This window comes from Coturnix japonica, chromosome 2 (genome assembly GCF_054131305.1).
Source record: "Coturnix japonica strain WE chromosome 2, WE-NBRP24, whole genome shotgun sequence".
NCBI lineage: Eukaryota > Metazoa > Chordata > Aves > Galliformes > Phasianidae > Coturnix > Coturnix japonica.
Window position 1 is genome coordinate 67,619,544 of NC_140664.1, and position 20,917 is coordinate 67,640,460.

At 46.7% G+C, this 20,917-nt stretch overlaps 1 protein-coding gene across 1 annotated transcript; it reads left to right on the forward strand.

Annotated features, from left to right (window-relative positions):
* Positions 1-1,744: 1,744 nt before the first annotated feature.
* LOC146761900 (uncharacterized) lies at positions 1,745-3,943 on the forward strand. Its single transcript, XM_085537735.1, has 5 exons — positions 1,745-1,831; positions 1,949-2,350; positions 2,641-2,937; positions 3,273-3,343; positions 3,803-3,943. The coding sequence occupies exons 2-5, from the start codon at positions 2,065-2,067 to the stop codon at positions 3,860-3,862; spliced, it is 714 nt and encodes a 237-aa protein (XP_085393861.1). The 5' UTR covers positions 1,745-1,831; positions 1,949-2,064; the 3' UTR covers positions 3,863-3,943.
* The last annotated feature ends 16,974 nt before the right edge of the window (positions 3,944-20,917 follow it).

Genomic DNA, 20,917 nt, shown 5'->3' on the forward strand with positions numbered 1-20,917 from the left:
TTACAGAAGAAGACTACATCTCCCAGGGAACAACACGATAGGTCACGGGACCTGGACTCTATATTAACTCTGTCGCAGAACAGACTGACGTCTTTCGAGTTCTGGCGTTCAGGGGAGTGTGTGGGAGCCTTCAGCCGTTCGCCTAGATTCACAGTAGGCCTCTCGGTTACGGGACTCATTCTCTCTCCTATTTTGCTTGATTCGTTAGCTCAATTTTCAATTATATTGTATTATATTGTGTTATCCTGTATTTCGATATAGTATTTAGTAAATAAGTGTGCCTCCTTAGATCGTTGCCGCTGTTTTCTTTTCCTAATTAACATTTTTTTCCTTTCGGCCCAGAACCCCTCCGGGGCCCACGGCCCCCTGTCACGGACGCAGGTGGATTTTTCATTTCAAACCGTGACACCTTCCCACTATCTCTCCCGGGACTCCATTGAGCACTATGAGGCCACATTAGTCTTGACCGGTTTTTAATGAAAATTGCAAAACCATGACAGCTGCACAAGAGTCACCTTCACTTCCCTGCTGTTTGACTTCAGATCACCCCATGGGCTGACCCTGGCGTTGGTTTCCTTAAATTCGGATCTAGGAGGCGTCCACTTCCATTATGATGAAAGCACAGAAGTCATGCGAGCATTGCTGAGGTCACAATGGTTGGCACGGTGGGAGGAGCACGTGTCCCACAGGTGGTGAGCAGAACTGGTGCTCTGGCGAGCGTGCTGCACGCGGAGACTGAGCTCTGTGCATTTCGTGGAACAGATCACCCTGACACAGCCTGTCCGAAGGACTGCTGTGCTGTGTTGGTGAGCTGAGCGCAGCTTACGCTGAACAGGCCCAACAGGTGAGCTGGGTTTGGTGCTGGCTGGCTGTGGGAGGTGTCTCTACAGACATGAAATGCTAGGCCGGGGAGAAGTCCCCAGCTCCAGCAGTGCCCCTCCACATGGCTGTTCCCAGGGGAAAGAGGTTCTTGTGGAGATTCCAACCCGTGTTTTGGTGAGGATGATGAAACACCATTCAAAAGGAAACCAAGCGCAACTTGTGCCTCACTACCACACGGATGGCTGGGTGCAGAGCTCCTGAGGAGATGGAGAAGAGCACTTGCTGACACAAGCCACGGCAGTCAGACACAAGCTGCAGCTAGCGTTGGGACGTTCTTGCAGCCAGCTGATTCCCAGACCTTTCCCACCACAAGAGACTCAATTGCATGGCAGAACAAAGCTGGGAATATACTTCTCCCTCATGAATTTTCTCTTGTGGATGATTTCTGCAGGGTTCCTGTTTGCAGGGAGATTTGGAGGATCGAGGCAATCTTAGGAAGAGTGAAGCCAGCTCTTTCCAAGAGCAGGGAAAGTTCCTGTGGAGAGAGCTTGTGAGAGAACTTGAGCTTCCTCTGACACTTGAGCGATCATGTCTCAGCAAGGAGACAAGTGCGGATCCAATGCCTGCTCTTTGAGCGGAAAGGTATGGCTGGGTTCCTTTGGCTTGACTTTTCTTCTTTGTTCTCATTTGTAAGGGGAAGGAGTGGAGCAGGGGGAGCCCTGCTGGTCCTTTGGGACCTCAGTAAGTGGTTGGATCCTGAGCTCACTGCTGACAGCCTGGGCTAATGGCACGGGCAGGGCTCAGGCTGTATTTTCCCTTTGTGATCAATGATGTCTCAGAACTCTGATATCCCATCTCTGGCACGATCTGGAAGCTCTCAGCTGCCCGTTCCGACCTGAGTTTCTTCCTTTCTCTTTTCAGAGGCGGCGCAGCTGCCAGACATCCAGCTGCACCTTTCAGCGCACAGAGGGACGCAATGGGGATGGACTGTCTTTACTGCCACGCAAAAGTGAGTTTCTCTTCTGTCTGTAAAACAGGGTCTTTCTTTAGTGGGGGGTGGACACGGGCTAACAGGACAATACTGCTACTGACATCTGTGAAATCAACACACGATCTCTTCTTTTAGGGACAGAGCCCGTGCGTTCATTGAATGGTGCTGGGCAAGGGGGGAAACGGAAAGCCCACGCAGGTAAGAACCTCTTGTGAGCTGTGGTGTGGGTACCTGCCACTAAATAGGGCTGCATGAAGGGGTGCATGTGTGATGGAAGAGTGAATAAAGTCCACTGCAGATCTGTGCTGACTGCAGAAATGGCACCATGCTGTAGCAGCAAAAAGGAAAATGGTAGGAACTACACTTGGAGAGTTGAAGTTGGTGGTTGGCTGTGCTCAAATCTTCCTCCCAAGAGATGCTCTTCAAGTATTTCTTGTTCCTTTTTGTCAGAAGATGACGCAAGCGGCCTTCCAGCAAAGCGCAGCCTTGCGGAAAGACTGGGGAGGACTGCAGCCTGTGACGTGGCACCCAAGAGAGGTACAGAGGCACAACACGCATCGGGGTTTGATTCGATGTCGTTCTAGTCAGGCTTTCTGTCTTTTCTTTCCTGGGAGTGTTGTTGCTGCATGTTGCTTGAGGTCTTTGTCCCTGGGATTTACAATTACCTTCCCTGTCCAGATTTGAAATGCAAACCCACACTTCACCTAAGATTTGATGCTGTGAACACTCAAGATGAGATTTCCTAGTATTGTGGCCCATTCTGCAGACTGAAAGTAGCCTTGGGCTCCCTTGAAGTCTAACTGCTTCTCCTTTCTTGATTATAATAGATGTACAACATGAGCAAAATGGAAAGAACAACGTGAAAGCACTGCAGAGAGTGCTTTCTGGGAGAGATCATCTCCAGGCTGGAGGGCTTCCAGTAACAGCAGGTCCCAGCTCAGGGAGAAGACCTTCCCTGGCTGTGTGCCCCCGCTCTGTCTCCAAGACCCTGGCTGGAGGGAAACGCAAGGGCTTGGACGAAGAGCAACAGGCAGCAACGCAGTTGCCTGCTAACAAAAGAGCCAGGGGCCAGAGCACCGGCAGTGTGCCGGCCCCAACCCCACCACGGAGCTCCAAGCAAAGAGGTAAGAAGGTGCTGTGGCACCGTCCCGGTGAAGTGCTGTCCTTATCAAACACATTGAGTTTGCTTAGGGCTTGCTTTACCTTTTCCTTCTCTGTGGAGGGGAAAAGAGTTGAAGGCTACAAAGTCCAAAGGCAGCGAGGTGCCAGAATACCTAAACACATCTCTTTCCATTAACTTCACTATGCTCTTCTGTATTTCCCCCTGGAAATGTTACTCACTGAGAGGCTTCCTAGTCCCATTTGCTTTGTCTTTGGACTGCCATTTGTTTTCTCGGCACCCATGTTTCTGCAGTTTTGCTGTTGACAAAATGAATTCATTGGTATTCTTGCTTTCCAGCAAAAAGACAACAACAAAAACAAAGGAAAAGGGAAATGAAAAAGGCTTCTTTGAGAGCTGCACGTGCACTGGTGAGTCCTTGGTGAACACAGACACGCATTCTCTTGTTGGTCTCAGTGCCTACATCTGTCAGACATAAAAGAGATGGTAAAATCCTGTGGGAAGTGATGGAATAGAAAAATTGCCAGCTGTGTGTTTGAGGAAATGACACTGTCAGTGAGAGCTGCCATGGGGAGCTTGGACGCCTTCCTCTGGATTGAGAACAATGTGGTTGGTAACAGCCAGAAAATTTTGCTGTGATAAAGAAGCTTGCCATGCTGGGCACTGCAACCTTTGAAACGACCTTCCCATGACAGAGCATGAATCTTACCATAGACAACTTGTCATGGGAAGTAGTGTCAGTGCCCCGAATGAAAGGAACGTGCTGTTCCGCACGGGGTCATTCTGGAAGTTTACTGGTCAGGCTTTCTTCATGAGATCTCCCTAGATTGTTTCTGTCCTACTTCTACGCTTGCTTTGTTTCTTTCCAGTTCTTCGCAGAGATGAACATACTTGCGGAGATGATGCAGAAGGTGAACATGAAGGACTGAGAGGAAAAGCGTCACAAGGCAGTGGCTGCAGTGCACAGCATTTCAGTTGCTGCTCAACTCAGCATTCCATGTTTTACTACATTCTGGGATTTCTTTTATTTATTTATTTTCTTTTTTTTTTTTTTTTCTTTTTTTTTCTTTATTGCATTCAATCAATAAACTATCATAATTACATATTCACAAAGACTGCACAGCCTGATTTGTCCAGTGGCATTCCATGAGCAGCTGCACGGCATTTCGTCCAGAGTAGCATCTACGCATCTTCGGTCCACTACGCATCTTCGGCCCACCACAGCCCATCCCAGCACCACTCTTCCAGGCAGTGCTCCAAGTGCTCCTGCTGTTGCTAGCACTCATAGAGGTTTCCCATGGAGCTCCATGGCACACAGGACCTGGCCCCCGCACACAGTTGTACAACCCCACTCCATTGCACAGCCCTGCACACAAACATGGGCAGCTCCTCTCTTGCACACAGCCACATGCCTGCTCATACTTGTATGACCCCAGCCATTTGAATAACACTGTGCACACACATTGATGTGCAACCCTGTCCTTCTGTCTACCCATGTGCATGGACATCTATGTGTGCCACCATGCCTCCTTTGCACACCCGTGTGCCCACACAACATTCCATGCCCTTGTACTGACACTTGCTGCTACTCCTTCCCAGGCTGAAGATTCTGCACTTGCTTTTGTTAAACCTCTTCACGTTTATTGGTGCCCAGCTCTCCAGTCTGTCCAGCTCTTGCTGAATGGCAGCACAGACTTCAGGTGTGTCAGCCATTCCTCCCAGCTTTGTATCATAGGCGTACTTACAGAGCATGGACACTATCCCCTTCTCAAGGTCATCAGTGAAGATACTGAGCAAGATCAGACACAGCACCAAGCCCTGGGGAACACTGCAGACCACAGGTCTCCAAATGGACTCTGTGCTGTGATGCCATTATAGAAGGCTGCAGGGTTGGTTGAGCATGACTTTTCCTCGGTGAATCCAAGCTGAATACTGCTGATAAACTTCTTCCTTTCCAATTGCTCACAGAAGGCATCCAGACCAAGCTGTTCCAGCACCTTTCCAGGGACAGAGGTGAAACTGACTGCCGTGCAGTTTACCAGATCCTCCTCCTGGTCCTTTCTGAAGACTGCAGTGTCACAGGCTCTCCTCCAGTTTTCAGGCACTTCTCTTCTCCAAGACCTGTCAAAGATGACAGAGTTTGGCAATTACCTCTGCCAGCTCCCTCTGCACATGTGGATGCATCCCATCAGAGTCTATGGATTTGTGCACACTGATCCCACCCAGATGCTCTCAGATCACCCCCTCCTCACCCAGAGGGAAGCTCTCCATTTCCCAGGCTCTCTCTCTTCCCTCCAGGATCCAGGAGTCCAAAGGGGCAGTCTTTGAAGTGAAAACCAAAGTAAAGAAGGCGTTCAGCATCTCCACAATCTCAGCATCACCCATTTCCAGGACACCCCCCTTCCCTATTTCCTACTCTTAGGGATGCACCAATCCTGAGCTCCAATGTAGCGCTATTTAAATACTGCCCAGCTCTCATGGCTAGGAATGGATTTCAAGTAAGACTCATAGTCATAACGTGGTGTTGAGTGACCTGCAGTAAGCATTGTTACTGCTAGAAATGGCCTGCAGTCTCAAGGAAAGGTAAACAAACCCATGCTAGGTATTACACTGAATAGCATCAGTGCTTTATGATAGATTGCTAAATGGGGTGACAGAAGAGATGGTGTCACTGTGCAGGGAGCACCAGAAAGCCAGGATGACCTGAAAAAACTCTGAACGCAATTGTGAAGTGTAACAGATCCAAGGACTGATATCAGTCACAACCCACAGCTGCAACAAACCATATAGATGTTCTGCTTCTGCCTTTGTAGCTCTACGGACAGACAGACCGTACAAATGTGTGGTGCTCACGGGTACGTCTCAGAAAACCAGTGGTGGAGGAGCACATTTGGCTGCAACATCCATCCTGCTTCCCTCGAGATGTCGGTCTCCAGCAGGTGGCGCTGTGATTCAACTTTTGCCACCGGAAGAACTTTTTCCTGGGTGCTTTACTTTAATGTGCTCCAAGTGATCAGTGCTATTCCAAGAGACTGAGAGAGATTTCTCATCAGGAAATTAAGGACTGGTTAGATTGGTTCCCTTGATCCACAGTCTTTGCACCATTCAGTGCACTGCAGAACTAATGAATGGCTGCACGAAATAGTTGCAGTGAAAGCTAAATGACAGCTTTGGATTGAAAAGAATGGGAGTAGCTGCTTTCCCCAAAGTCATGGCCCTTATTCAATTGCATTAGCCCTTTTCTCCTTGAATAACAGAGGCTTCCCAGATGCTGAAGCCTATGTGATCTGAAATGACCCGGTAGTCGAGCAGTAGTCATTTTGAGATGCTAGGTGCCTTGGTTTGAAAGGATTGATACATTGTGAAAGGTTCACATTTTGTCCTGTTGCATTTCATAGAGGATCCTCCTTGGGGAAGGAGCAGTGATGCTTAACTGAACTGACATAGGGCTGGGAACTGATTTCTCTGCAGTGGAGGTAAGGCTTCCTGAAGGCTTTTGTCTTTGTTAGAATCAATTGCCCATACAGAAGTCACTGTCTGCTTCTGTTCTGTAGCACTAACTGACCAAAGTATCAGACAGTTCAGACAGAACATACCTCTAAGTGCTAGACATAAAGTGGACTGGAAACCTACAGCATGCTTTCTGTCACTCTGTCTCCTTAGTTGCAGACTGTGGTCTCTGGGTTATTATTGATGGGCAGGCAGGTGTTCGTTCTCTGTGCATCCCACCACTGATGTATGGCCATCTGCCTCCTGCTGTGGTGCTGGCAGCAATGTGCAGCAACAGGGCAAAATCTCCAGAGAGCCCTCTCCATCCTACTTGCCAGTCCCTGTGACCAAGTCACAAGCCTGGAAGTCAAAATACATACTGTCTGCCACTCAACTTCAAATGTGTTGGGCTTGAATCGCCCAGCAGAGACCTCACCTCACAAAATCCCCCCTGAATGCCACCAGCCAAGCAGGACAGTGAAGAGGCACATGCACAGAGCTCTGAGTCCATCTACTGCTGACTTTGGTCAAAAATGAGGCAGGCACTCTGGACACTGGCAAGGTAGGCCTGCTGGTTCCTCCCAGCAAATGAAATGACAGATCCCTCCTGGCTGAGTCCCACAGCTTCTTTTCAGCATCCAGGTCACGGGGACAGGAGCCCAAGTGGCTCTCTGCTCGAGTGAGGATGCCAGTCAGGAAGTCAGCCATTCCATCTAAAGCAAGATGAAACAAACAGTCGGGTTGTGTGGCACAAAACTCTCTAAAATAATTGCAGATGGACCTCAGTGTTCACATTAAGCTGATACTGCACTGAGTTCTGTCAAATGAAAGAGAAATGTGATGGTTTCTCCCAAAGAATTGCTTGCTTCCCCAGGCAGGCGTACTGGAAGACCCAGAACACTGAACTTTATTTTAAGTACCCAAGCACGAAGCTTACTTCTCTCCTCTGCCAAGGGAACAACCACTTCAAAGCACCTCTGGAGAGATCACTCAGGTCAACCAGTACTGGCAGCAAGGTTATCACTTGTGATTTCAGCACGTGTTTGTTTGTTTCTTTGTTTAATAGGTACAAAGTGTAAAAGGAAGATTTCTGCCTTTACCTGGAAATGGTTGGGAATATTGTCATTTCTTTACAGTTTAGTCTGTTAATGTGTTAAATGTTTGGTGCTCACTTGGGTACATCTCTGCCTGCAGTCATTCCTGCAGCACCAAAGGCCACCCAGACCGCCATGCTCAACTCTGGGGATGCTGGAGTGGTTGCAGTGAACCAAGAGCTGCAGCTCCTCCAGACTGAATGTCTCCAGCACCATCGTTGCTGTCAACGTCTCTGTGGCCTTGTGTTGTTCTCGTGGAAGGAGATGGTCATGTACTGTACAATGGCTGTGTTAACTGGGGGCACTGGGCAGTACTGGTGCCACTGGGAGGCTATTGAAGGACGCAGACAGCACTGTGGTGGCTCCAGGCAGTACTGGGGGATACAGAGTTGGCACAAAGAGAGTCTAGACAATACTGGGAAGCAATGGGAGCTTACTGGGGAACTGCAAGGAGCACGAGGGGACACTGGAGAGCTCTGGACAGCACTTGTGGTGTTGGAGGACGTACAGGCAGTACCCAGGTGGCACATATTAAGCTCATTCATTTCCTGTTCCCCAGCATCTCACGCAAGGTATTAAATGACCCACTTTTTTCATGGGGGAGACTTTCCCCTTGGGGCTGACTTCCCCCCCACCCCAGCGCTGCTCAGCAATCCCCAGGCTCTATGTTGATGCATTCCCACCTGAGGCTGTCACTCAGTGACACACTGGCCACCAACAGACTCACGGTGGGTCCTGAGGATGGCTGGGGGTGGCACCACTGCACGTCGCACGAGGGGAAACAGAGGCAACAAGGTGAGCCAAGCGCTGCAGGGCAGAAGTTTGGCAGGATGTCACAGCGGGCACGGGGATGGCTTTTGCTCTGAGTGCTGCTGAGTCAAAGCCAAGCGTTTCTTTCCTGGAATGAAAGGCTTTTTCTCAAACTCAAAGTGTCCTCATTTCCCCCCTCATCTTCCACTTCTCCCTCTCCTTTCCTCACCCTCCAGCTTCTGGGGGCAGACAGCTGAGGGGGTCCCACTCTGCAACCCTTTAGCCCCTTTTCTTACCCCAAATGGGGACAGGAGCAAAGGCCTCCCATGCCCCTCCCACCCTTCCCAAGCTTCTGCTTTTTGCTGCCTTTTTAGCCCCAAATGAGTCACTCGGGGATTTAGGTTTTTTTTTGGGCGGGGGGGGCTATTTCTTCACTGAGCAAGTAGAGGGGGTCTCCTATGTGATGTTGAGGGGTTGGATGCACATGGGTGCTGCAGCAGCCCCCAGTCCTGCTGCTGTCCCTATTATCCCTTATTTACAGGTGATTCCATACGGGTGGACCCCAGCCAAGCTGAGGACAGGGGACAGACCCTAGAAACTGGTTCTCATCAGCAGAGTGATGCTGGGTACTCAGGACAATCCCCAGGCCTACAAGGCGGGGAGACACCAGTGGCTCTGTCCCTACTTGTCCTAAAGAGTCACCAGGAAGAGGATGGAACAAGGCATCAAGCTAGGGATCAATTCTAGGGATGGCAGCGGTGGGGGGTAAAGGGACAGCAATGAACTGAGACCCACCAGCAGCCAGGGCACAGCGACATGGTGGCAGTAATGTCCCCAAAGCCCTGGGGCTCTGGAAAACCCAGCACAGTCATTCAGTGCTGTGCCTCAAAACTCCTGTGTGTTCCGGTAAGGAAAGAGTCCATGGCACACGCATGAGACCAGCCACACACAGCACTTCCCTTGAGTGGGGATGAGTCATCCTCAGCCTTCATCCCCAGCCCAGTAACACTGCACAGCACTGCACTCTTCCTTCCGGGGCCTCCACAAGACCTGAGTTTGGGTTGCGGAGCAGAAGGAATTGTCCCTGCATCCCAGTGGCATCCCGCTGCATCATGTCAGTGCTCCCACAGCCCAGCGCTACTGAGCAGTGCTGCATCCAAAAAGCCATAGCCAAATGAATGCATTTCATCCTGACTTGCGGAATAAAACTCTATAATCCAGAGATGGGTTATAAAGCAGGTATGTTTATTCCAGTGCCGGGTGCAAGGGGGATAGCTCCACCAAACTTGCACACCAACTTGTATAATCGTGACACAGATATAGGTACATCTAATACATAGTCAATGATTTCTCAGAATTCTAATACATAGTCAATAGTTCTCGGAATTCTGATACATATTCAATAGGTCTTTAGCATGAAGACCTCCTCTTGTTCTTATCAGGGGGATGAAACTCCTCTTCTGGTAGTTTACAATATCTATTCTCCTCCTTGCCTGATGTCGTCCGTGAGGTCTCACTCCTTATCTGCATCCTCTTTGCTCTCCTAGGCCCCTTGTTTCTTTTACTTGTAAAATTTAACTATCCTTTACTTGTTTCTATAAACTACCTTTAAGTTTCCCTCTTTTAGCCCCACTTTATTCCGTATTCCAACAGAGCATCTGTTTCCTGCTTCACTGTTCAATCCCCACTTGGTATGTTATTCCTTATTTTGCATGGCAGATTTCCTTCTTATTTCCCCTGATGGAGGTGGGACCTTCCTCCGTCAGCTGCACCAAAGAGCTCCCTGGCTCCAAGGAGCTGTGAAACCTCCCCAGCCACTGCATTGACAAGGAGGGAAGGTTTGGACCTGGCTGCTCCTCACGCAACCTGTGAAACCCCACTTATTGTACGCCATAGAGAGGCTATGTGAAAGCAGGGGGAAGGCAGCCTTGTTCCCAATTCAGTCAATAGCCATTTCAGCACAGACCACAGTGGGATAAGGACATGGGTCACTGCAGTTAAATTCTTCTTTCCTTTTTGAAGGTTGGGCTGCAATTTATTTAACAAGGAGAACCAGAGAAAGAAGCAGAAGAGGCAGGACAGCAGCAGAAGAATCAAGGCAAGCTGGAAAGGGCCGAGGAAAGCAGAGATGCTCTTATCTAACTACATGTCTACAAGATGAACTGCAAATGCGAGCAGTAGGAAAGGCTCCAAGGAAATGATGGGGGAGTAAGACGGGAAGCAGTTTGTTTTCCCCAACCAAAATCAAACCCTGTGCATTTAGTACAGATGTTTTCAGAGTATCTTGTAGAAAAGGAACCACTCCTTTTCCCTAGTAACAATAAATATGCAGCTCGGGGAGGTGTAACCCCAGGCTGACTGGTTCCAAACCTGAACGTGACTCGGGGAAAAGAACTGCAGGCTATAAATTAGGCTAAGTGATAACGAGTTAAAATTCAGAGATTAAGAGAAATGAAAAAAACAGCATAAGTAAAAAACAACAACAAAATAACAATTCAACAACAACTGAAACAAACAAAGGAATACAGATCAAACAAAGGATAAGGAAAAGAATGCACTCCCATGGTGATGCAGAGATGCCAACAGAGCCAGAAAAAGGCCAAGATATCACCAACAATACAAGGGAAGAGGAATAGGTAGCTACAGCGCATGCTGCTACCTCCACCAGAGAAGGTAAGGCTAGTTACTGGGAAATGAATCTCAGAAGTGACAAGAGGAAAAGAAAAAGAAAAGAGAGAAAGAAAGAAAGAAAAAAAAAACAGACTGGAAGGAGAGGAACACAGGCAGGAAACACAAAGTAGCAGGACACAAGTGCTGGCAGGAGACACAAACTGACTGGAGGCATACACTGGCAGGTAACAAACACAAACAAAAAAAAAAAGAAAAAATAAAATAAAAAAAACACAACAGTACGGAAAAACAATAAGCAACAACACTAAGAAAAATCAATGAGGAAAAACTCTGAGGAAATGTACGAAGGGAAAGCACTAGGGAAAAGTAGTATCAAAGACAGAATGCAGACATGCAAACAGAGTCTCGAGGACACAAAAAGTAATACATCCATGCCAGGGAGGAGGAATGGGTAGCTACAGGGCATGCTGCTGCCTCAACCAGAGATGCTACATCAGGGTGACAAGCCCAGATTGGGTCTCCGGATGACATTTAGAACAAAACATATCTTTGTAGGAATGCAAAGCATCTGCAGTCATGCCAAGAAGGAGGTAAGGGATGGATTTAAGCAGCCATGAGAGTAAACAGAGAAGTATTATAAGACAGAAAGAAAAAACACACTGGCAGGAGACAAACACACAATAGCAGGAAACACACACTGGCAGGAGACAGAATTGCAGGACACACAAAGAGGAAACGAAAGAAAAACAATATCAAAAATCACTAAGGAAAATAAAGGAACAGGAAAGACAAAGAGGCAACAATAATGAAACAAGGACCATGGAAAGTAAAGAAAAAGGAGCACTATAAAAAATCAAACAGGAGAAAATGAAACATGGAAGGAAAACAGAGCAAAGCAAAACAAGGTCTAGAAATGCAAGAGTAAAGCAAATCACCTGAACACAAGATCATGTCAAAGCAAAGAGTCCGTACCAAAGAAACAATAAAAAAGCTCACCAGTGCTGAGCACTGGAAAGAAACAAAGAACACTCAAAAACAAGGGCAGGTAAAGATTCAAAAGGAAAACTAAAGAGCAAAGATAAAACAAAAAAGAGAAATGAAAGCTGAAGAACTAAGAAGCCAAGGTAAGGAAAGCAAAATGGCTTGAAATACTGAGTAACAAAAAGGAATACCTCATAGTGAAGGATAAAAGAGCTCCAAGAATTGAAAAGAAAAAAAAAAAAAAGGAATCCACAGATATGAAAAAAAAACCCCAAAACTCAAAAGCAATCCATGGCAACATAGACGGAGCAGCAAAGCAAGACATGAAAAATAAAAAGGGCAAAAGGCAACGGCAAAAGGCAATGGCAAAACAAAATGGCATAGGACACAAGGCAAAGGCAAAAGCAAAAGCAAACTGCCAAAGGCAAAGGCAACAGGCAAATGCAACAGGCCAAAGCAAATGGCAGAGGGAAAAGACAAAATGCAACGGCAAAGCTATAAGGTAAGGGCAAAAGAAAAAGGCAACAGGCAAACGGAAGGTCAAAAGCCAAGGGCTGAGGCAAAAGGCAAAGGGAAAATACAAAACACAAGGGCAGATGCACCCACCAAGGCCAACGGGAAAATGTAATATGTATGCAAAAGGCAAAGACAAATGTAAAATGCAATAGGTAAAAGGCAATAAACAAAAGGAAAATGGTACGTGGCATAGATCAAAAGGCCAAGGCAATAGGGAAATGAAAAAGGAAAATTGAAAGAGTAAAGGAAAAGGCAAATTGCATACGACAGAAGGCAACGGGAAATGACAAAATAAAAACTGAAAATGCAAAGACAACGGGTAAAAGCTAATGGAAAGAGCAAAAGACAAAGCATAAAGGAAAAGGCAAAAGGCAAAAGAAAAACGCACAGACAAAAGGTAAGTAGCAGATTCCAAAAGGCAAAGGCAAAAGCTAAGTGGGACAGTTAGTACAAAAGGCAAAGGCAAAAGGGAACTGAAAATGGCAAAATGACAAAGCAAAGGAAAAAGGCAAATGGCACAGGAGAGAAGGCAAAGGCAAATGCCAAAAGGAAAACTGAAAATGCAAAGGCAACTTGTCAATGCAAATGGCTATGGATAAAGACAGTGCATAACAACAAAGGCAAAAGAAAAAGCAAAAGGCAAAGGCAAAAGGAAAATTGCAGAGGACAAAAGACAAAGGCAAAAGGGAAATGCAAAAGGTAAAGCGAAAAAGCTAATGCCAAAGGTAAAGGAAAACGGCAAACGACATAGGACAAAAGGAAAACACCAAAAGCAAAATGCAAAATTCAAAGGCAAAGGGCAAAAGCAAATGGCAGTGCGAAAAGCAAAAACCTGAGGGCAAATTCAACAGAGGAAAGGCAAAAGGTAAATGACATAGAAGAAAAGGCAAAGGTAAAAGGGGTATGCAAAAGGTATCATCAAAATCATTTTGATGGGGTGCTCAGAGACAAAGTGTAGTGGAGGGCTGTTAGAGTTAGGCTAGTATGGTTAGGTTGTGGGTGGACTTGATCCTTAATGCCTTTTCCAACCTGAGCAATTCTATGATTCAATGAGATTTAACACCACAGTCCTTGTGGCAGCTGTGATGGAACTTGCAGTGTCTCTGGCTTCCCCACAATCACTTTCTCCAGGCAGATTCTTAGGCCCTGCAACTTCTCGAAAACCAAGTACACACCTCTGTCCAGTTTCCGCACCAGCTCCTGCAGTGACATCTCTGACAGCTTGCTCCTCAAAGGAAAAACCAAGCAGGTGGTTGAGTCACCACCCCTGCATGTGTTTAAGAACCATTTGGATGTGGTGCTCAGGGACATGATTTGGCAGCAGGTTGTCAGGTTTAGGGTACATTTGGTCAGGTTATGGTTGGACTTGACCATCTTTAAGGTCTTTTCCAACCTGAGCAATTCTATGACTCTATGATCCCTATCAAAGCTGACCTTCTGCAGTTTCTATAATCACTCTGCACTCTGCAAAATGTTACTCTCTGCATCCTCCTGCCTTCCAAGGCTAAGTACAGAAGCCTATCTGCCAACCAGTAGTCTTTGCTGGGCTGGTTGCTGATATTACCCACCAACAATGAAGAGACAACAATACAAAGAGAAGTACACCAGCTGAATCAGTCACACTTAAGACTACCAGATGCTATTAAGATCTAAACTACCTGAGCCGCCACGGGAACACTTCTTCAAGCTACACTATCATCTACTGCAGCTAGGAATTATGCTCTGTGTTCCTAAGCCTATTTCTTCAGCTGATTGGAAAGAATGCTTTAATCAGCAGCACAATATCAAGAGCTCAGGGTTCAAACTCGATCTTAACAGAAACATCTTGAACTATTCTGGAAGCCACCCACTGGTTCCTGTCGACAGGAAAGATCAACTGAAATCCAATAAGCCTGCACTCAGCCTGTGCACTCAAGTCACATGACAAGATCCACTAAAGTGGGATGCGAGAATGACACGAGTCCTCCGGCAGTCAGAAGCTTCATTTTAAAAATAACCACATTTCTCTGAGGCTGTAACGGCAAGTGAAATGAGCTCCCCCCCACGCCCCTGCTCACACAAGTAACCTGCTGCTGGTCGGGGTCCTGATTGGCAGGGAGCTGCAAAAAGTGCTGCCTCACACCAATCCGAGGCTGCCTTCATCAGCACAGGGCAGCACTAAGCCCAGCACCAGGCAGGGCAACTTGCACAGCACACACCAGGCTGTGGCTGGCTCAGCTTCCATGCCGCTGTGCCTGCAGTCCAACTGACCCCATGCTGCAGCGGGCACTGTGTCATCACAAGACTGAGTGACGACAGAGGCATATTCCCTGTGGGCTCTGCCCCATAAATGCCATCACACAACCTGGTACTCTGAAGTTTACATGGGTTAATACCTTAGGAGCCCTCTCTTCAAAGAGCTAGTTCTACAAGTCTGAGTCCCACAAAGGGTGGGCGACGATGACAATCAGCAGTGTGGAAGATACCCTATCCTAAGCACGATCGTTTCCCTAAGACGTTCAAATTAGTGCTGCACAACCCTACTTAATTTTCTGTATTCATCTCTGTATTGATCTCACGTGGGTCAAAATAACACAGTGAGCACCTGCAACTAGTCTAGACCGAGAAAAACTTTTGATGGAGGGAGCAAAGAGGTCAAGACAAGATGATGTAGTGCGATGCATTCAAAGCAGCTGGCCAAGCAAAAGCTATGTGCATGCATTTCCAAGCTGAGCACGCACCTGGAGTTGGGACACTATCACTCATTGTCAGAAAAGAATTCCTGAGTACCCTCCTAAAGAAAGCTATACACCGACATGACTGGAGTCTGTTTACATTAATTAGCCCTCTTTACATTTTAATATGCACCATTTACTACTCCAAAGTTGCACATCCCTTTGCCTTTCCATCTGAAGGGCTTTGAAAAAGTCTCTGAAATAGAAATTCCATGACTGCTGTAATACACTTGGGCAGGTACCTGGACTTCCATCCTGAGACATCCAATGCCTTTTATGGAAATAAAGAATACTCAAGAACTTACCCCACTAAATTCACACTCAGTTTTACACCACTGGTTTTTAGTCTGATAGGCAGGAGGCAGCAAAAGGCAACAAAAGGCAGCTATTCAGCAATCCCAGGAAGTCAGCTGGGCTCTAGGGAGACAAGAAGGGCAGTAAGGTGACAAACAACCATTGCCATTCATCCTTCTTCACAGATCTTAACATCGTTATTTCCTCCTCTCCTTCACACCCTCCCTTTGTCCAGAGGCCAGCAAGTCCTCTCTGATGGCCTGAACTGCTCAGCAAAATGGAAATCAGACAAACTGTTCTCTACTCTGGGAGAGTTCCAAATCTTTTAATCTGGGGTGAAACACGGGTGCTTCACAATATTTTTCCAACCCTTAAAACCACTATCTTTCTTTATGTGTGTATTACCCATCTTTACGTTTATCAACAGTTCCTTAAGATCCTAGAGAAACAAACCAAGAGACATTCCTCCTTATTTCTCCTATCTCTTGGCCACTACTTTGTGCTCCTCCATAACAATCAAACACTACTGGCATATTCATTATACTTTCTGTTCTTAAAATAACAAGTACTTCTACTTGAGGGTTTTGGTTTTAATCTTCATTTCCCCATGCAATTCATTTGAAAATTAGGGATGGACAAACCTCAAGCTTTTGAGAGGTTTGAGCTGGTTATGAGAAGCATCCAGAAGCTCAGAGGCTTAGCCAAAGCTAATCTGGACATTTCCAAAGCAAAAAGCTCCACACAGAGGCACAGAAACCCGGTGGCTCAGGACTCCTACCACCACTTGGCTCGCCTCTCTCAACACTGCTCCCTCACCAAACATCCAAGACTGGTTTTTATTACGTCCTTGCCAAGGAGAACACAAGATACTCAAGCACACCTTGTTCCATATATACTCTGCAAAGCTATAAACACGTTTTTAAGTCCTACAGGAAACAGAGAAACTTAAAACATATGCCTGAGGCCCCTGTTAAGCAGTAACTGTTTGCTGAATTTGGGCTCACAATAGGATTCCAACTTATCACATCCAAAGCCTTAATGTCCCTCCCAAAAAGCAGCTACTTCATCAAACACAGAAGAAGGAAGGTCGCAGCAACATACACCACACACCAGCCATGCTCATAAGGACAGGTAACTCTTCTGTGACAGATTCATCAAAACCTTACTGGATTAGCCTTGCTATCACCTGCAACTAGTTCTAAACACTGTTTTGAGGGGTCAGTTCCCAAACTCTGCCAAAAGGCCACATACCATCATGAGATCAGGTACACCTGAGGCAACCACACCACTAAGGCTCCTCTGCTAAACTGAAGCAGTCCCCAGTGATGGTTAAGAAAAAAATAAAAATAAAAAAATGCAGAGTTCCAAACACAAACACTTCTCTCAGTATCCCAACACCTCTGCCTTGTCCATCACTGGCCAGCAGGACTAAAGTCAAAGCAGTGCAAACCACAATCCCAGTGAAGTAGCTGGAAGCTCTGTTTCATCTTCTCACAAGGTTAGCAGATCAGAGATCAACGAATGCAGGCTAAGCACAAGTTGCTCACAGAGAACAGGGGCTCTGCTATCACCAGCACCTGCTATACATCAAGAAGGAATGTGTGCTGTGGCATTCATTTTCCTTGACACAACTAGGAGTTCCCCATGACTGTCAGCACTGGAAGGAAAGCAGGCTGAAGAGAAAAACAAATAAATACAGACAGGACAGAAAAGCAGGGAGAACAAAGGCCGTTTTTTTGTTTTGTTTTGGTTTTTTTTGCTGTTGTGTTTTGTTTTGGTTGTTGTTGATTTGTTTGTTTGTTTGTTTAAAAAAAGGACAACACGTAAAGAAATCAGGATGGATATAATTTGAAAACACTTTTCATGTGGCCTGGCATCTAAGGGCAAACTGAAGACTACACAGAACACCAATATAAAAAGAGAGAACTAACAGCCTAGGGAAGTGCCACAGAGAAACTGGGAAGTGACCAAGTCTCTGCTCAGAGAACAAATGCTGGGTGAGGTAGAAAGCTGATGGTGATACCTTCTGCCAAGGAGGAGCAGAAGGATGAGGAAGGATGGCATCTGCAGCACAGGCACACACACCAGCGGTATAGCATAGCTCAGAGCTACAATGCCAAAGTAATTAGAAGGTTTTATTTAACAGCTCTGTAAGGGACGATTCAACTACTTCAAGCTCCAGCAAGCTGCTAGTGACTGATAAACCAAGACTTCTCAGCGACCTCAAAAGCTGACAGCCTTTCAAAAAATAAACTGATTGTATGCTTTTTGAGATGGTTTGTTCAATCTACAGAAATTAATCCAGCAGGCAGTCCAATGGTCAAATTCTGTGCTGCCAGTAGAGCCTTTTCATGAGCATTAGGACCATCCCCGGTTACAGAGCTAGCACAGCACTGGCAGAAAACACACAGTCACCTAGGAGAATAGAAAAAAAAAGAAACACCTTACCCTAACCTTATCTAACTCCTCTCCCAAATTTAGAATTGAAGCTATGAGTGCAAATGCCATTAAAAAATTGGGGGAAAATTCATCAGGTAATTCCAGGAAGGGCCACCCAAAAGCAAACAGCCTTTAAGCTGCAGCAGCTCAGGGCCAGGCCAGAAATAAGAATTTTGTTTATATTGTTCATGACATGCGAAAATTTTGCCTGGTGGTAACGACAGTCCATTCCCATTGTCTCTGTGTTATGAATACTGCAATGGCCTTCTGAAAGCCTCCTGAATGAATCCACCAAAAGCAAGGAAGCACCCTGCACTGACTCTGAAGACAGAAAGAAAGCAAGGTTCATGGAAACAGGCACACAAGGCTTGCAACCAGACACTGTGCTCCAAATAATGACAGAGATAGGACTATCACAGCGCCAGAACATGATTTACCACTAAAGGAAACATCCGGGAGCACATTCACAACTTCAGCTCAAGCTGTAACGGCTCAGCATGTTTAGCTTTCTTATCATTCAGCTGGAAAACAAGATACTCCCAAACATCAGCCAGCAAGAACTTGGATGAGCCTGCCCTCTGGTTTTTATGATGACAGACATCATTACTGCCGCCTCTGACACCTTACCAGGAGATGCTTCCATTTATTAGCCCGGACTTGATTTATTCCACCAGCAGCTGCTCCTAAACTGACCTCGATTCATACAGTGATGCCATCAACTTCTAGCATGAGCTGACCTGCCAGAGAGAAGAGAAAGCAGGATAGAAACAAACACTGACATAGTATGTTCTAAAATTCATGAACAAGCACAAGAGACAAAACAGGAGATAAACACATCCGCAGCAACACCCCAGTTCATAAAGAAATGGAAATCTAGCCTGGCCTCAGCAGCCCTTATATATTTCTTACACATTTGATGAAGCCGACTGCAGTTTGAACCAGGAGAATTCACAGTCTCTTGCAAATGTCACCATAAAGCAGAACATGACACAGCAAAAGAAAAAAAAAATAGCAATACAAAGAAAAATAAAGAAAAAAGCAAGCCAAAGACCAGGGAATCAATGTTTAGCAATACAAAGGAAAAAAACAGCACAGCACAGCAGAGCCAAGCACAGACGACAAAAAACAAGGAAAACGCACCTCCCTGACATGACATCTTGCCTCCTGAGCAGGTCACGGTGTCCCTCACTCAGGTGCAGGGCAGGAAGGAAGCTGAGACCCTGTTGGATCACTGCTGTGCACTCCCATCTAAAAGGTCCATATGCTCCTTGGGAAGCACAATGCCACCGGGGGAAAAGAGAAAGCAGGAACATGACATGGAGGTGGCTATCACCCAGCAGAAGGCCAGATCCTTCCATCTGTTATCCGCTCCTCTTTTTAGTCCTAACAGGGCCCCAAGGATACAGAAACAGCAGTGCTTAGCAGAAGGACTCAGGGAAGGATCAGTAGAAACTGTCAGGAGGACAACTGGCATCGCGTGGACACAAACAGGCTGTTGGTGCAAGGAAGGAAATGGCACCTGAGCATTTCACCAGACAGGTTCCCTCCTCTCTGTCTTCCTTAAAAGATAAAAGTATAAAAACCTCTTTTCCTCTGAGCAACAACTGGAAACAAGTTCAGAAAATTATTCATTCAAAGGCATTTCTAGGAGATATACAACAGAGTCCTTCCCAGTTACACGAGCTTACGCTGTGGCCTTTGGAAAAAAAAGCTGCCTTTGTGGACCTGGGTCCTGAGGGCTCCTTTTCATCACCTGTTGGGCACAGCAGGAGAGCTCTTCTTGTACAAATCTATGCCCTGTGAACCTTTCTCCATCCCAAAACAAAGTCCAACCTAGAGCTGTGGTGCAGACACTGGATGCAGACCAGAGCAGTAAAAGAACAGAAGAGGGGAAAAACAGATACAGGTAAGACAACTAAAGAAGAGGAAAAGAGAAGAAAAGAAGAAAGGATAAAGGTAAGAAAGAAGGACAGAAGATGGAAAGTGCAATAGAGGAAAGGACTGGACATGAGCAGGAAAGGAGCAGATGCAGAGCTACATCAAGGTGTGGCTTCACTCTGTCCCTGCCCACCACTGGCGAAATCCCCCATTGACAGGGATGCTGCTGCCCCAGCAGCTGATGGGGTTGTGGCCTGGGGCTGTGTTCCATGCAGAGCCTCTAAAACCTGCTACAGAATCCCAGTTCCCTGCCACTTCTCTTTTTCAGGTATCCGCACACGAGGAACAGGCGTTCCTCGTGCCTTGCATGCTGGTAATTAGTGTGGGTAATTCCTGGGTGGGAATTGTGGGAAGGAAATTCAAGGTTTGGATGGAGAGGGGAGGTGGCATTTGAGGGGAATGGAATATTTTTAGGGGGTGGGAAATTGTTTGGGTGGGATTTTGGAGATCAGACATGACTGTTAGGATGGGGGATATTTGGTTGGAAATACTGTTATTTCTATTACTCATTGCTTTGTATGATAAGTTATTAGATGCTTTGTGTTCCCTCTGCTGCATCTCTGCTTGCAGTCATTTGCACAGTGTCAAAGGTTCTCAGCTCTACATGCCCATCTCCAGGGTAGGATGGGGCACCACAGATGGCAGTGTTCCACAGCTGCCACCAGCAGCCCCAGCTCGCCCCTCCACACCTGAGGTGTGAGTGGCTGTGAGAGGAATGTCTCTGTGGAAGTGCAGCTCATTCCTCCCCTCTGATAAGGGCAGAAGGCATGAGACAAAAGAGGAAGGCAGAAGGCATCTGCATTTCCCTCATGGCTCTTATTTCCAGTGTTACTGTGGGAAATGAGCTGAGCCACTGTGCCTCTCTGTTATGGCTAGCTCTACAGCTCTGCCACTGTCTTTATACTCAGGTGTTCCTGTGTGTAATGCTCCACACTTGGACCCTGCAGAGCCCAAAGGCCTCCTTGGCTGCTGTTACTCACCTGGAGATTGAGGGAGCTGGGTCTCCACTCTGTACCTGCTTCCAGGTCTCACTTGTAAGACACTGCGAGTCCACCTGGTTGGAACTGAAGTCAGTAAACACAAACGTGAAAGAAATAGGAAAGGATTCTTTCATTTCACAGGCTTTAATCTTCATTGA

What these genes read in the sequence shown, in the direction of transcription:
- LOC146761900 (XM_085537735.1), top strand. Translation starts at nt 2,065, where the DNA reads ATGAAGGGGTGCATGTGTGATGGAAGAGTGAATAAAGTCCACTGCAGA. An exon ending in TGACGTGGCACCCAAGAGAG is followed by an intron (nt 2,351 to 2,640) that starts GTACAGAGGCAC and finishes TGATTATAATAG; the next exon opens with ATGTACAACATGAGCAAAAT. An exon ending in TGAGAGCTGCACGTGCACTG is followed by an intron (nt 3,344 to 3,802) that starts GTGAGTCCTTGG and finishes GTTTCTTTCCAG; the next exon opens with TTCTTCGCAGAGATGAACAT.